The 14,893-nt window shown below is 52.5% G+C and overlaps 4 protein-coding genes across 4 annotated transcripts; 2 read left to right on the top strand and 2 right to left on the bottom strand.

Moving 5' to 3' along the window:
* Nucleotides 1-30: 30 nt before the first annotated feature.
* Nucleotides 31-1,177, top strand: BDV59DRAFT_192967 (thioredoxin-like protein 1; the record flags this gene model as incomplete). The annotated part of the gene is made up of 3 exons (XM_073692135.1): nucleotides 31-109; nucleotides 177-315; nucleotides 379-1,177. 3 exons carry the CDS (start codon nucleotides 31-33, stop codon nucleotides 1,175-1,177), a joined length of 1,017 nt encoding a protein of 338 aa, XP_073548621.1.
* Nucleotides 1,178-5,208: 4,031 nt separating this feature from the next.
* BDV59DRAFT_24844 (uncharacterized protein) lies at nucleotides 5,209-6,438 on the bottom strand. Its single transcript, XM_073696055.1, has one exon. It carries the CDS (start codon nucleotides 6,254-6,256, stop codon nucleotides 5,561-5,563), a length of 696 nt encoding a protein of 231 aa, XP_073548620.1. The 5' UTR covers nucleotides 6,257-6,438; the 3' UTR covers nucleotides 5,209-5,560.
* Nucleotides 6,439-9,843: 3,405 nt separating this feature from the next.
* Nucleotides 9,844-10,737, bottom strand: BDV59DRAFT_24852 (uncharacterized protein). The gene has a single exon (XM_073696056.1). The coding sequence runs from the start codon at nucleotides 10,532-10,534 to the stop codon at nucleotides 10,067-10,069; it is 468 nt and encodes a 155-aa protein (XP_073548619.1). The 5' UTR covers nucleotides 10,535-10,737; the 3' UTR covers nucleotides 9,844-10,066.
* Nucleotides 10,738-11,937: 1,200 nt separating this feature from the next.
* sebA (putative C2H2 transcription factor (Seb1)) lies at nucleotides 11,938-14,885 on the top strand. Its single transcript, XM_073689593.1, has 3 exons — nucleotides 11,938-12,257; nucleotides 12,312-12,878; nucleotides 12,980-14,885. Exons 2-3 carry the CDS (start codon nucleotides 12,314-12,316, stop codon nucleotides 14,203-14,205), a joined length of 1,791 nt encoding a protein of 596 aa, XP_073548618.1. The 5' UTR covers nucleotides 11,938-12,257; nucleotides 12,312-12,313; the 3' UTR covers nucleotides 14,206-14,885.
* The last annotated feature ends 8 nt before the right edge of the window (nucleotides 14,886-14,893 follow it).

Here is a 14,893-nt window from a genome sequence, read left to right as displayed (position 1 = left end):
CTCTCTTCCTCCTCCCATCCGACCACCACAATGTCAAAAACGGTCCACATCACCTCCAAGGAGCAGTTCAGCTCCCTCCTGACCTCCTCCACCTTTGTTGTGGCCGACTGTGAGCTCCTCGACCCCGCGTCCTCCCCTCCCACCGCTAAACATCCCCTCCATCACAGTCTACGCAGATTGGTGCGGACCATGCAAGGCCATCGCCCCGGTCTACGAGCAGCTGTCCGCACAGCTCTCACGCCCGAATGCAATCACCTTCACCAAGATCAATGTTGACACGCAGAAGGACATTGCCTCCGCCCACGGCATCACCGCGTACGTTCCCCCACCTTACGCCTCCCTCCCACGACCTCCAGGCTAACCTTCTAATCCTCCCAGGATGCCTACCTTCATGGTCTTCCAGCGCGGCCGAGTCATCTCCACCATCCGCGGCGCCAACCCCCAGCAACTCTCCGACGCCGTCCGCAAACTCGCCGCCGAAGCCAGCAAAGCCGACAGCGCGGGCCCCAGCGGCGCCGCTGCCGACGAATCATCCAACGGAGGCGCATACTGGGTCGGCGCCGCACCCCCCAAGAACTACACCGACATCACAGACCAGCATGACCCGAAGGGACTGGAGCTGCTGAACCGCGCCAGTGAGTTCGGCACGGCGAAGACGCTCTTCCAGGGCACGAAGCCGTCCGCGCTGGATGCCAAGGGGAAGGGCAAGGGCAGTGGCAAGGGCGCCGCGGCGGACTGGGTCGAGAGCGACACCGACGAGCAGCTGATGCTGTTCGTGCCGTTCCAGTCCCGGCTGAAGCTGCACTCGCTGCAGATCACGTCGGTGCTGCCGGACGACGACGAGGAGGTGGATGAAGACGAGCGGCCTATGCGTCCGAAGACGCTGCAGCTGTATACGAATCGGTCGCATGTGCTTGGCTTCGACGAGGCGGACGATATCCCCGCGGTGCAGACGGTGACGATCCAGCCCGAGGACTGGGATCCCCAAACGGCCACGGCCAAGGTCGACCTGCGGTTTGTCAAGTTCCAGAACGTCATGTCGCTGGTGCTTTTCTTCGTTGATGGCGACGGCGAGAGTGATAAGCTGCGCGTGGACCGGGTTCGCATCTTTGGTGAGGCCGGGGAGAAGCGCGAGATGGGGAAGCTTGAGAAGATCGGGGACGAGCCGGGCGAGTAATTCTGCAGTGTCGGGATAGATCTTGCATTTGGATTTGTCTGGAGAGGCCTCTTACTAGAAGTATGGGTTCGGTAATGACAGTTTACGGTTCACGTATGATGCTCCGTAGGTATCCATCCTATGTCTTTTTGCGGTATTCGGTGGCCTCCAGCCTGGGGCCCATGAAATCTCACTATAGACCGGCCTACGATCCCATATGGCGTGGACTTTGAACGTGGGTGGCTTGTTGTTGGCGAAGACGTCGGTGAAGCCATATACGACAATGCGTTCGACTCTGGGAATGCTCTACTTCAGCACATGATTCACTGCATCCTCTAGTTTCTTAAGTGTTGCCTCCAACTCCTCTTTCCCTGTTATCTTTCTCCATCTTTGCCGGTCGAGCACCGCATTGTCAGCCTGTTTCTTGAGACGCTCCAGATCCTCTTTCATTTTTACGCACTACATCTCGCGGCGATCCCAGATCCCTCCCATGAAACGCTTGCAGATGAGCTGAACCTGAATGTAGGATATTCTAGCACGAGACGGTCAATCAATTGACTCCTCTGTTTGATTAATTCTGGACAAACATGCTCTGGAGAACGAATATGTTGCTATGTGTTTGGGTGTAGCTGGATGTAATGACAGCCAGTCTCTTAATTATACAGTATCCTGCTATGACAATGTCACTGTCTCTCCGATCTTAGATGTAATATGCTGGCTTCTTTCCTGCCATCTCTGGCAGCCGCGCATCTAGTTACTATATTATGCTCTCTGCCTTCCTATTTAGTCATTATGCAAGGTTGCATGCCGGAGCAGGAGCACGGCTGGGCGGGCTGTTTAGGTGAGTTCCAGGCAGTCAGGTCAATGAGGCGTTCTGAGACTAACCACCTTCAAGAAACGCACCATTCCCTCGTAGGAGACGCGATATATTCGAGAAGCATCCGCGCTGTACTTTTAGCAGAAACTAAAGACGCCGCCTACCCGTTGGCAAACGTGTACGAAAACGATGTAGAAAATGTCATGTAGAACAGGGCGACACTTTTAGGTCAAGGCCCAATCATGTGATCTGTCGTGTTTCTTAAGGCTCTCTGCGCCGGACCTACAGACGTAGACGAGGAATTTTTGTACAAGTCATATTTCTCATTAGATTGATACATCTAGTCGTATCCTCAGATACTATCAAGCAATTGATATAGTAGTGTCCGATCCCAAACCAAATGGCCTCATCCTAGAAGAGTTCAAGAAAGACCAGTAAAGTAAGAACCGGCGTGCAATTCCATTCTTCTGTGACGCAACTGACACCTGTAACACATCACGGGAGACAGTCCGAGAACTGATGTGTAGGCAACACGGGTGAATTAGTAGTTGCGTCGCCGCACGAAGAAAGAAAAGAAGAAAAAAAAGTTTCAAAAGTGGTGGTGGTCGAGGGAGATTTTATAGGGCGGAAATCGCCCGGAAGGGAAGTATGTTTCTCCGCTTAGCGATTATGTAATTTCCCCTTCTCTCCCTTCTGTGCGAAGAGATTTTTTCCCTTTCTTTCTTTCTCTCATCTATACAGGCTGATGATGAGACAATTGGATGTTTATAATATGATAGGAAGAGACTGAGCTCCCCCTGGGAGTCGTGATCTCAAACCCCATCCACTGAGGCCTTGTTTGGTTCCTTATCTTTTACTTTTCGTTTGTTTGCTGCATGTCGTGTTTGCTTTGCCCTCGTCATGGTCCCTATCAGACCCAATAATGGGTTCCATTCCAAATCTGTGTCTTATATTTGATAGCTTCTAGGCGGAAATCGCGGCATGTTGCAATCCTGTCGAGGCGACGTGGCTAGGTGGCTCTGTAACTGGTGGCCTTGTGTACATGGCTTGTACTGCAGTGTCTTCTGGCAGCCTGCATGGTCACTATAGGTTCTGGATCGTGTCAGCAGACCATCTGGAAGAAGCCCATACTTTGAGTAACGTGCGTGTACTACCGACAGTATACCTACGCGTCTTCACATATATACCACGCGTACAGGGATCCTGGGTATCAAGATACGCATAAGCGTAAAGTCTCCTTTGAGGTCAACCATAAGTGAAGTCCTTCGTATCAGGCTTGATGTTACCTTAAGAGCTATCCAGACGGCATATATGCCTAGCTTGGTGGCATCAGACCGACATAGCTGATTTATGTCCGCTTGTTCGACCTCGCTGGTAGCTTCACGTCTACCGAAATGGCCTGTAGGTTGCACAAAGAGCATTTGCATTCGCATAGCAGTACAGTAAGCCTAATTGATAAGAAAAACCTACTGCGTATATCTGGGCAGGAAGGAGATTGCTGATGATGCTGATGTGGATATCGCAGAACGTCGTGATATCGCATCGGCGCAGGTAGTACGGCGTACATTTCGTTGCACTTTGGATGACTTATATCAGAAGACACATACGATACACGAGTGTTGACGTTTTTGAGCGTCTTCTCTCCAATACCTGCAGGATTGCCACGGTCCGGTAATCCACTGGCCTGGTGAATCTATCAGTGACTAAAGACACTGTCCTGGGTATGCGTCGAATACTTGGCACTGTTCATATCCCCTTTCAACTAGCCCTGGTCTTGTGGAGTTATATAATCATCGATTATTTTCTTTGCATCAACGCATATCTCAGTCGTATGAAAGCCACATTTTGCTTGAAGTCATCAACATGTTGCCTATCGGCTTTCCATCCAATGCCAACTCTATAGCCTTGTCATATATGTGCCAATATACTTCCTTCTACTTATATTCGTCTTATTTTACTGGGGTCTCCAAAATTATAGAATATTCGAAGTATATCTGGTTCATGTCCTCGCTCACCGCTATTCAGTCTGGATGTTGATTTGATCAGCCTCCTTCACAAATCGCCCTACTGCCTACATAGAAAAGACAGCTGAACAAATAAAACGCAAAGCCCATATTATTTCGCCCATAGTTCACGTCGGTCCGTTGTTCTTGTGGCAGTAGTCATTCCGGTGGTTTGGATATGTGCAAAAGCAGCAGAATGTGGATATATATATCATAGGGCGGTCCATATGGGACGAGAAACGACGGGCAAATAAAAAGAAGGAAAATGAGCATATACTCGTCTTGTTCAATTGGAATCTATCTTTGACCGGAATGATTGGTTATCTAGGCATTGTTTTAATGGGCTAATGTGTTGAAGACGTTGTTTGATAGTGCAAGTCACTGGGGTATTCCTTGATATCCTTGATATGAAGATTCCTCAACTACCGTAATTTGCTCCGGCATGGAATCTAGAGGCTAAATTCTTGCATACTTTTCACAATACACCTGATATATCCAACATGCCATGGGTCAATACCGGTATCCCCCACTCAGATTTCGGTAGTGCTGTAGACCAGTCTTCGGTTGACTCAACAATCTTGCGCCAAAGGCACGCTGTTTGTTTACATATGTAGAAGCCTTTCGAAAGCGACGTAGTGATATGAAAAGGATATACAATGAACATGTGTTAGTATCCTTATGGCTTACTCCATACATCCAGACCTCCACTCATATACACTTCACAGCTTGTGCAAGGGACTATCTATTAGGATGAAACCGTAAATGGCAATTGCAACATTGGAAATCCGTCTGACATTGAGACAACTACAACCGTATGTACGCTTTCTATTATTGTATGTGAAGTTAGGAGGTTATCCCAAGCTCGTTGTCCCTTACTGAACGTATGCTCGTATATAACCTATGCCACCATCCTTGGCCTTCGGATCTGCAAAGTCCTTGTGTGCTGTCTCTATTCATTACTATTGTGTAAATATGTCTAACTACATCTCACACAATCTCTCCCACAGCACCTTACCGCATGATATAAAGGAAAGAAGAGAAGGCAGTTTCAGCAGGTTCCTTGATCGGACTGAAGACAACTAGTGATCACCGAACAATATGCACTTCCTACCTACGGTATATCGAAATATGCTTCGGCATAAGCAATGGCGACAAGCCTAATATGCTCTATAATTTAATATCCTCATAGATATCTGTCTATATCTTAGAGTAGCTTTATATATTAGCGCCTTGGCATCAGGTACAATCATATGCTAGGTAAATGAGATTCGATCTTACTGTCCCAGGCAAGCACAGCAGAAATGAAGGTGCTAAAGCAGCATAGGAATCTACATAGAGCGCACTAAATGGCAGAAGACCATCAACTACGGGAATCGAAAAGGCTGGAGGAAATTGACCCAACTTCCAGTAGATAGCCCGACTCGGTCCAGCACGAATAACTTGAAATAACCAGAGCAAACAAAAACATCACAAACCTTTCGTTCACAAGTCGCATCATCGTCCAGGTACCTGAGTCAATCCCACAAAGAACCATGGGTGCATACTCGCTTACAGAACACAACACCACTCGGTTGAATAATGTCGCTATCTGCTCATGTTGATCATGCAATCATGGACCCTCCCCGCGTGCCCCGACACCTTTCGAGCAAATCTTACTCTCCAGGGCAGATAGCATGATAGGAACCATGGTTCGTATTCACCCGCATTTTTGATATGGCCGGTGAGCGGGTAAATGCGCTGGCTAGCAGCCAGTGGCGGCTTAAGCCGGCCAGCACCAAGCATTGGGATGGACGCTTGTCCCCGCAAATGATGGCACAATATCCAAACAAGGGAAAGCTTGGAAGCTGTCGTCGATATTGAGGCCGCCGGTGGTTGGGTTATCAGAGCAAATTTTCCGCGTGCCCACCCGGACCCAGGGAACCGCGGCGACTGGCAACAAGACAGGAACAGGAACTCAGTCACGCACCTGGGTGAAGGTTGACTGGGACGAGCAAAAGTAAAGAGAAGAGCAGTGTAGATCACGTCCCACGAAGAACCTCTCCCTCTTGCTGCCATCTTATCTCCTCTCCACTCATTCTTCCACGAGGTTCCCACTGAATTGTTGGCTGCATCCACACAGTTGCGCGATTTCGTATCTTTTGCTCCATGCTCCCAACCACAGGGGGACGGACCCGAGGTCGATCGCTGCACGGGCGGGACACACGAGGGAATTGAAAAAGGAAAGAGATGGTATGGAGTAAGAAAAATTGACAGGAAGATTCCTTCGTGGGTGCCCTCCATGCAGAAGTTGCAGCCATAGTCACATTTTGGAGACAGCCCAGCTGGAGCGGATGCGACCCACGACGGCGCGTCGCCGACCACTGGAGCAACCAACCAACAAGCTAGCGAGAAAAGGACTCACCGTGAGACGCTGCCACTAGTCAGTCTGCCACGGAACTAAGTTGCGACCGTAGAGTGTGGAGAGACAATCCTGCCCAGATAGAGTTTGTCCGACTCCATGTGCCGGATCCCAACCGCTGGCTCCCTCCTATCATTCGTCCTGCCGGGAGAAGATGGTTGGATTCGATTCAGTCGACATAACTTCGTCCGTGGCCCGTATGGTGTTATCACTCGGATGGCTTCCATGAAGCTCGGGCCATCCAGCGATGTCGGAGCCGCCCACACCCAGCTATTGTGTGATGGAAGTTGCACCTGCCTGTTGGGGATTGGTGAGCTTCCAGGAGGATTGGAGAGCCACCAAACTTTGGATCTTGAGCCTGTGGGCGTATGGCATACGGCGTAGAGAGGGTTGTGTTGATACGGGATGGGCGTGGCGTTGCAGCCACGCTGGGTACATACAGTCTTACACTGATCTGGAGAAATCCGCCTGGCAGGCAGCCCCAATTCCTTCGAGGAATCCTTCTGGGTTTTTCTCCGCATTTGGTTTTCTCTGTCAAAGGTGGCCGTCGGGAATCGCAGCAGCTGCAAATGCCTAGTGGCCAGTTTAGCTCATCCCATTTGAAGGGTTCGCAGCAGGAAAATTTCTTCCGGGGAGCATCCGAAACTTTCGTATCTAACCCGAACCCCATTCTTTGCCTGATAAGAGCTTTCGTGACCGGGGGGACCTTGGCCGACGCAACCAAGATCACCGATGGATCCCACGTTCTGATATTGGATGCTGTGTCGACGGCAGCACTGGGATTTGCTCATTCCTTTCCCCAGTTGACTGGACTCTAAGCGGGCCGGCGAGTCCACTACATACCCGAGGTGGAATAGGCTCGGGGCATCCGGCCAACCATGGTCTGTCCAGCAGCGCAGGAACAGAAGACACTACCCAGTTAGGCCGTCACTAGCAGGTCTAGGTAGTTGATCCTTTTCTCTGTCGCCCCCGAGTACGCCATGCGTACGGGAAAATCGATACCACTGGGTGGCAGTCAGCTCCTGCCGTCCAAGCACGTGCAAAGCGCTTCCAACCTAGGTTCCTTGTCGTGGGTGATCGACCCGACTAAGGAACCTGGCTAGTTGACGACGTGCCAGTTAGAATTTCCCTCTTTTCCCACTGCCCCCGCTCTCTTCCAAGATGCTCACCCAAGATGCGCGTGGGCTCCAGGAACACAAACTCAATTACCCTGAAGACTGATGGTTTTCTCTTTCTGTTGCATACGGCATAGTCTTGGCCGACTCAAGTGCCGGCGGGGACCATCCGGCATTGCTATCATTTCTCCTCCTTGGATGGTGCCATTATTGGTTCACCCGTCGACCACCAACTGGGTACTATCCCCGGGACTTATCTCGAACAGGCAAAAGCACACCTACCTTCTTCTCCGTAGGGTTCTCCAGGATTGACATCTGGCTGGGTTCGATCAGCAAACCCGTCGAACCCAGATGTCTTCCCTTCAAGAAGAGGATGTGATTGGCAGTGCGGGCAGCACTCCAGACTTCATATGTCCGATGGCACGACACAGCGTCCGAGGGGGCGGTGGACAAGTGGACACTTTGTCTCCTATCAACGATCAATGTCCTAAGCATTGGAGGGAATTCGCCATAGGAGCCACCAGCGTACGATACGTACGGCGTACAGATAGTACAGTATACGGTACCTTACTGTGGTCCCCGCAAGAAAAGAAAAAAAAAATTTCGAGGTAACCCATGTCGGAAATCGGACCCTATCCACGTCCGGTCAAAGGCCACAATGGTCCTTGGCGGGAGAGTGGGCGATGGAGACGCCAGTCAGTAGATAGAGACAGCAGATAGGACACCATGGCAGCACGAGGTTGCATGGTGGCTGCGATGTGGGAAGTTGTCTGGGAATCAGACCAGGGTGGTGGACTCGCCGGGGCCCGCAAAGTTTGGTACAGATCCGAAGTTGTCCCATATTATCCCATCATATCCATCGTCTGATGGAGCGTGGGAGAATTAGGCGACGGGAAGCCAGCCGGGAGAGCCGAACAACCCCATGGACGACTCCATGGTGTGGTTCGATCCGACTCCATCTGGAGAGGAGTGGTGATAGTGGGCTACTACGCTGGTGTATTCGATAGTGTTGGTGTTGGCTCTTGGAGAGTCCTGGTCGGACGTAGTCGACGCCATAGTTTTGGTTAAAGTGTTCGCTAGACGCGGCCCCCGTGTCCATTATGGAACATTGGAAGAACTATCGAAGGTTCTTGGGGAGGTCGCGAGGCAAATTAGCCACCGTATAGATTGGTTTCAGGCGAGTCAAGATTGAGGCCACAAGGTCCCTTGACCCTTCATTGGTGGATTGCCGGACGCGTCGTCTGTTTCGGATTTTGGCCTGCTGAGTGGGCTGTGGGAGCATACCCGAAGGACGGGCGTGCCCTAAACTAGCCGGTGGCCTCCACTTGATTATTCCTTCATCTATTTGCCTTGGCGTGATGCTACCCAGCATGGAGGATGAGAGACGGAGATGATAGCAGCCGCGGTGGACGGTGGCAGACACTATGAAAGTTAATTCGACTGGTTCTCCAAGACATTGACTGTCGACGAAGTTTACCAGCGGACTCATCTTTGGGATTTCCCAAACGGGTAATTCTTGCACCATCGTCGACCGCGATCAACATTTACCTCCGCCGTGTGTCGCTCCGACGAGACGGCTGCGATCAGACGATTCTCCATTACTTGCCCAGAGAAGGCAGTAGTCCACTTGCAGAAAACCGTTGCGTGATGTGCTGGAGTTCGTCCTCTGGGTAAGGAATTAATTTGGATCCTCGTCCTTGCAGGCTCTGATACGTCGTCGACGCAAGTCTAGTGGGTTAGCTCGAGTTTAACGAGTTGATATTGCAGTCCAATTTGTGTGGTGTAGTCGGAGTATTCGTACGCAGTAACTCACTATCTGACCATATTGATATCACATCGACCCTCCACTTGTCGCTGTTCCGAATGTTGGTAATCTGTTGGCAATAACGCCATTCCGCCGATATATCTCTTGATTCGACGGGAAAATCTCATGCTAGGCTTTTTTTATTATTGTTATTTTTTTTATTCCTGCAAGCCTCGCACGGTCGTCGGTCTGTCTCTTCCTGCCGCGGACGGATGCGCGCCATCAAATCTCCATGACACCCACTTGCTGTCAGGCTAGCCAACAAGAAGGACGACCGTAATGGATGCCTTCTTCGGACATGGTCCCGTTGGCATTGACCATCTGCCATGGGCTATCTAGAACGGTCGCGACTATCATTTTCTAGTGTTTCACCGGCAATTCGGTGGCCTGGAAGAGAGAGAGAATCATGATGTGCGGCGACCGTTGGTGGAGTCGCGATGGACCTGTCATCCCGTCGAAGCTCTCGGGGAGCTTTCATTTCCATCCAGTGGGCATACGATTGGGCTGGAGGATGATTGCTCAACGCCAGTCGAGGATGATGGTGGGCGAGCTCATCTTACCGGGTTTAGCCTCTACCTGTCAAATTGATCGACCGCCGTTGATGACACCGCGAAGTTTTTGATTTGATTATGATTGCTCTCTAGTTTGCTGTCTGTGTGTTTGGCCTTCCTCTTTCGCCTCTGGTTTGCTTTGGCCTTCTTTTTTTTTTTTTCCGTCCCTCTCTCGCCTGTCGCCTGTGAATTTGCTTTTGCCTCGGTTCATGCAGGCTCGTCTTAGTGACGCCTTTCGCTTTCCAATTCGACGGATGTTTTTTCGTCTGTGCGACAACGGTTTCGGTGGCGCATTTGGGTGGCAAGGACCGACCGGCCAGCATCCTGCGTCTCGCACGACGACAAGGCACTGTGGACGCATATCCTGGAGATGAACAAAGAGGGTCTCTCGGCGTCTGCTATGGAGACTCGACGTGGAGACCTCGACGAGGCTAGAATCCGGCCGTTGAGGATTTTCAACATCGGCCGGCTTCCATGCATTGATTCGACGCCTGGAGCGATAACCCAGGTAGGCAAATCATCCTGATGGGTCTTGCGGTTCCAGGATCCTACGAAGATGTCTGTAGAATGAGTACTTTGGGAATAATGCTGGGAGGTGCGGGCCGGAAGCTTCGATTCCCAAAGGGTAAAGTGGCTGGTTGGAACCAGAGATGGGCGTTCTATCTTTAGACGGGATTTCATTTGGGTCATTTCATTTCCCTCTAGGCACCTTCTGGTCGGAGGGAGTCCCGGCGAGTCATGACGCCCGGTGGTGAGACGACGCAGAGTCGCTTGGGTTTGCGTTACACAGGATCCTGATTATTCTGATGATGGGGATTTGTTGGACATGTTTTGGGTTCTTGATCTTACTCGGCACCGCGCGGAAGACGGCGGACGGACGGACGGCCGGCCGGATCTGACAGCTCTGGTGGGAGCGTCCCTTGCGTGGCGGAGAGCATCTGATAGTCCAGTCTGGTGTCTCTTCCAGCCTGGTTTCCAGGACGAGGGGTGATCGAGGCCGTGACCGAGCCGGTGTAGGCCGCGACAATCGGTGTAACCGGTTGAAGCATGGGGGACAGCGACATCGGGGATTCTCACAGAGAGAAAGCAGCGTAGACCTACGTCCATGACAAAGAAGCCAGCGAGATTGACAGCGGCGGATGTGTAACCGCGAGGAAGCAAGGGCTGACAGGTGCATGGAGGACTATGTCTCTCCGCATTTGTTCCTGCAGTAGACCGACGCCGGGAAGGACGAGAAATGATGGGTCCAACGGCTGGTGAACAGGTCGAATGGGTTTCCCAAAATTGAGGATAAAGTTAATCCAACGCTGATGACTGATGCGTACTGGGTGCATAATTGTTGGTCGGTTCTGGAGCTGTCTGCTCATCAGCGTCACCAGAGTTGGAGGTGTTGATCATGACTGTAGAGAGACAGTCGATTAATTGGGATGGCCGGCGGGGCTTAGTCAGGCTCGTGCAGCGGGAGACCCTCCGCGTCCAGGGACGGGGATTGGTGGAGGAGGCGCTCCACGGCCTCCCGCGGGCCCACTTCATTTCCCAGCCGGAGACGCTGATTGGCGACGGAGGGGACCGATATCACGGCACAAGGGGCGATGATTGGCGGAGGGGCTGGTACGGTACGGACTGGTAACGATACGGATAAAGACCAACTGGCTAATGAGAGGTGGGGGGACTCGTGCCGACCCACCGGCGACGCCTTTTTGGGTTCCGCGGCCGAGGATGGCGTCGTCATGTCCCACACTAATTTTTGGGCGATGATAATAAATACAATATCAATGATATAGATAAATCGGACAGAGTGCTCGTATCCCTAGGGAGAAGGTAGAATATCGAATAGAAAGAGAGCATCATCGAGAGTAGAATAATAGAGCGATGGGAATACTACCTAGGTAGGAGGGAGTAGAGAGAATTCGTAGAGTGCATGCACATGCACTGCCCCATGGATTGATATAATATTTTCTATTTATTTTTATTCTATTATTATTTTATTCGAATATTATTTTCTCTACTATTATTATTTTCTCTTATTTCCCATTATTATTCTAGCAGATCATCCATTTATCCACGATCCACTCCCCCATCGGCCTCGTCTCGCTTTCCCCGCGACTGTCTTCTCATCTTCATCTGTACTAATCTTCTCTTCCCATTTCTCTTCCTTCCATTTTATTATTCGTCTTCTTTGCTTTATTATTATTCCTTCCTTCCTTTTTGAGCCTGTCTCGACACTCTCTTATTTCTTTTCTTCTGTCGCTTCTCTCTCTACCACTCCTTCTCTTCTACCTACTTCGGTATACTCCTACACCCTGTTGGGTTCCGGTCTGGTTTATACCAGTGTCCTGTCCTTCTTTCGGCTCAACAGGTCTTCATTCCTTCTACCTTCTGCCTATCTATACCCTATCCATTCCTAATATCAGTAAGATCCATCCTCCTTCCCTACAGATCCCACCTATACTAACTGACCTTCCAGCCATGGAATATCCCATGGCTCAACAACCCTCGTTTGCTTACTATCCCTCCGCGGATTCGCAAAGACCTCAGCATTTCACCAGCCATCCCTCCGACATGCAGCCCTACTATGGCCAGATGCAACATTTCCAGGTGCAGCAACAACCACCCTGTCTCCCCGACAAGCAGCCCATCTACACCACCCAACCCGTCATGAACATGCACCAGATGGCCACCACCAATGCCTTTCGTGGTGCCATGAACATGACCCCCATCGCCTCTCCCCAACCCTCCCAGCTCAAGCCCACCATCGTCGTCCAGCAGGGCTCTCCCGCCCTGATGCCGCTGGACACGAGGTTTGTGAGCAACGACTACTACGCCTTCCCTTCCACGCCGCCGCTATCCACCTCGGGAAGCTCCGTCAGTAGTCCGCCCTCCACCGGGGGCACCCTGCAGACTCCCCTGACCGATTCCTTCTTCACCTTTGAAAAGGTCGAGGGCGTCAAGGAAGGCTGCGAAGGCGATGTGCACGCGGAGATCCTGGCCAATGCCGACTGGTCGCGGTCTGACTCGCCGCCTATGACACCCGGTAAGTCGAGAGTCTAGAGTGCAGTCCATGCAAGGGATTCGGGATCCAACCTGCTGGGACACTGTCTATCTGGGGTAGATCGCCCGCTAACCCAACTCTAGTCTTCATTCACCCCCCTTCTTACACGGGTAGCCAGACCTCCGACTTCCTCTCCACCAACAGCTCCTGCCCGTCTCTGTCGCCCTCGCCGTCCCCAGACGCCTCTACCTTCATCGCCCCGTCGCAGTCTGCCCTCTCCGCCGAGCCCTCCAGCTCGGACTTCTGCGACCCGCGCCAGCTGACGGTGGAGTCTTCCCTGGCTACCTCCGCCCCGACGGAGCTGCCGCCGCTGCCCACCCTGTCATGTGAGGAGGAAGAGCCTAAGGTCGTCCTGGGGAGTGAGGCCGTGACCCTTCCCGTGAACGAGAACCCGTCTCCCTCGTTCACCGGTTCCACCACGACCGAGGATCCGCTCAGCACCTTGCCCACCTTCGACAGCTTCTCCGACCTCGACTCGGAGGACGAGTTCGTCAACCACCTGGTGGACTTCCACCCCGGTGGTAACGCCCTCTACCTGGGAGACAAGCGTCAGCGTATCGGTACCTACTCGCTTGAGGATGACGAGTTCCTCAGCGAGCCCGGGCTCGAAGACGGCGAGGATCAGGATCTGGCCCTGTCAGGGCTGCCCTATGGAAATGGCACCGATGTCACCGGCCTACAGGCCACCGCCAGTGAGACCTCGGCCGACCTGCGGACGAAGAAGAAGAACCCCGCGCGCAAGTCCACCAAGAAGACCTCTTCTGCGGACAGCGATTCGGAGACCCTGGGCAGGAAGGCCCAGCCCCAGCGGGCCCGCGTCGACCCGCCTGCCGCCGAGCAGACCACCGCACCGGCGAGTGCCGCCTCCGAGACGCCCCAGGCTCCGGATATGCCACCCGCCCCCGTGTCGGTCAACCGCCGCGGCCGCAAGCAGTCCTTGACGGACGACCCCTCCAAGACCTTCGTCTGCACGCTCTGCTCGCGTCGGTTCCGTCGCCAGGAACACCTGAAACGCCACTACCGCTCTCTCCACACCCAAGACAAGCCCTTTGAGTGCCACGAGTGCGGCAAGAAATTCTCCCGCAGCGACAACCTCGCCCAGCACGCCCGCACCCACGCCGGCGGCGCGACCGGCCTCGGCGTCGACGGCTCCCGTGCGGCGTACGAGGACCGCGACTCCAACGGCCTTGGCGCCGTGCTCTACGAGACGGGCCCCTCGACCAAGTCCTCCAGCGAGTCCGACGCGTCCGACGCCTCCTTTGGGGACCGTCGGCCCGCCAAGAAGCGCAAGCGCGAGGAGAACGCATAGGGTGATGCGTGTGCCTTGCAGCTTCTCACGATGCGATGTGACCAGGAATCCCCATATATCTACATCCTACCTACCTAATATACTATCATAATCCGTCCAACCTCGGGTTGGTCCGACTTGGTCTTTGCGGTTTGGCGTCCGGGCTTTACACTGGCGGGGGCAGAAGGCAGTTCAGGTGTACAACCTTCGGTGGTGTTTATTGATCTTCGGGCTGAAAAGTGGCCGACGGGATAGACGATGTCTCGGGGCCAATGCATCCCCCCCGGGATGAAAAGATGATTAGAGGACATTATCGGCTTGTTCTCCTTTGTTTTCTTTTCGTGTCGTTTCGTTTTCTTTTCCTTCGTCCCTCTTTTCTGCCCTTCGTTGCTTGCATTCTTGTCCATCTATTCGATGTAATATGTTGTTTGTTGTGCTTCCTGTGCTGGCCACATGTATAATCTAATCCGTTCCCCCTGTTGCCTCATACCCCTGTGCGCATACCTGTTTGATTCTGCATCTGTGCATAATATGTATGCTGTTATAGTCAAGCGTACTGAGAATCGTATCACTTCGTTATCCTTGATTCTGTGGAATTTGTATCCTGGGAGTTGTAGACCTGTAGGTGTAGATTTTCCGTTCCGGTCGACGTCATACATCCCCAAACATCTTTTCTACTCCCGCAACTCCTCCCCCCTCCCTCCACCAC

This window comes from Aspergillus ambiguus (genome assembly GCF_047715705.1).
Source record: "Aspergillus ambiguus strain CBS 117.58 unplaced genomic scaffold BDV59scaffold_13, whole genome shotgun sequence".
NCBI classification, from domain to species: Eukaryota; Fungi; Ascomycota; class Eurotiomycetes; order Eurotiales; family Aspergillaceae; genus Aspergillus; species Aspergillus ambiguus.
Note: the sequence above shows the minus strand (reverse complement) of the source record. Positions and strands in the feature narration are given on the sequence as shown.

What these genes read in the sequence shown, in the direction of transcription:
- BDV59DRAFT_24844 (XM_073696055.1), bottom strand. Translation starts at nt 6,256, where the DNA reads ATGGAGGGCACCCACGAAGGAATCTTCCTGTCAATTTTTCTTACTCCA.
- sebA (XM_073689593.1), top strand. Translation starts at nt 12,314, where the DNA reads ATGGAATATCCCATGGCTCAACAACCCTCGTTTGCTTACTATCCCTCC. An exon ending in CTCGCCGCCTATGACACCCG is followed by an intron (nt 12,879 to 12,979) that starts GTAAGTCGAGAG and finishes ACCCAACTCTAG; the next exon opens with TCTTCATTCACCCCCCTTCT.
- BDV59DRAFT_24852 (XM_073696056.1), bottom strand. Translation starts at nt 10,534, where the DNA reads ATGACCCAAATGAAATCCCGTCTAAAGATAGAACGCCCATCTCTGGTT.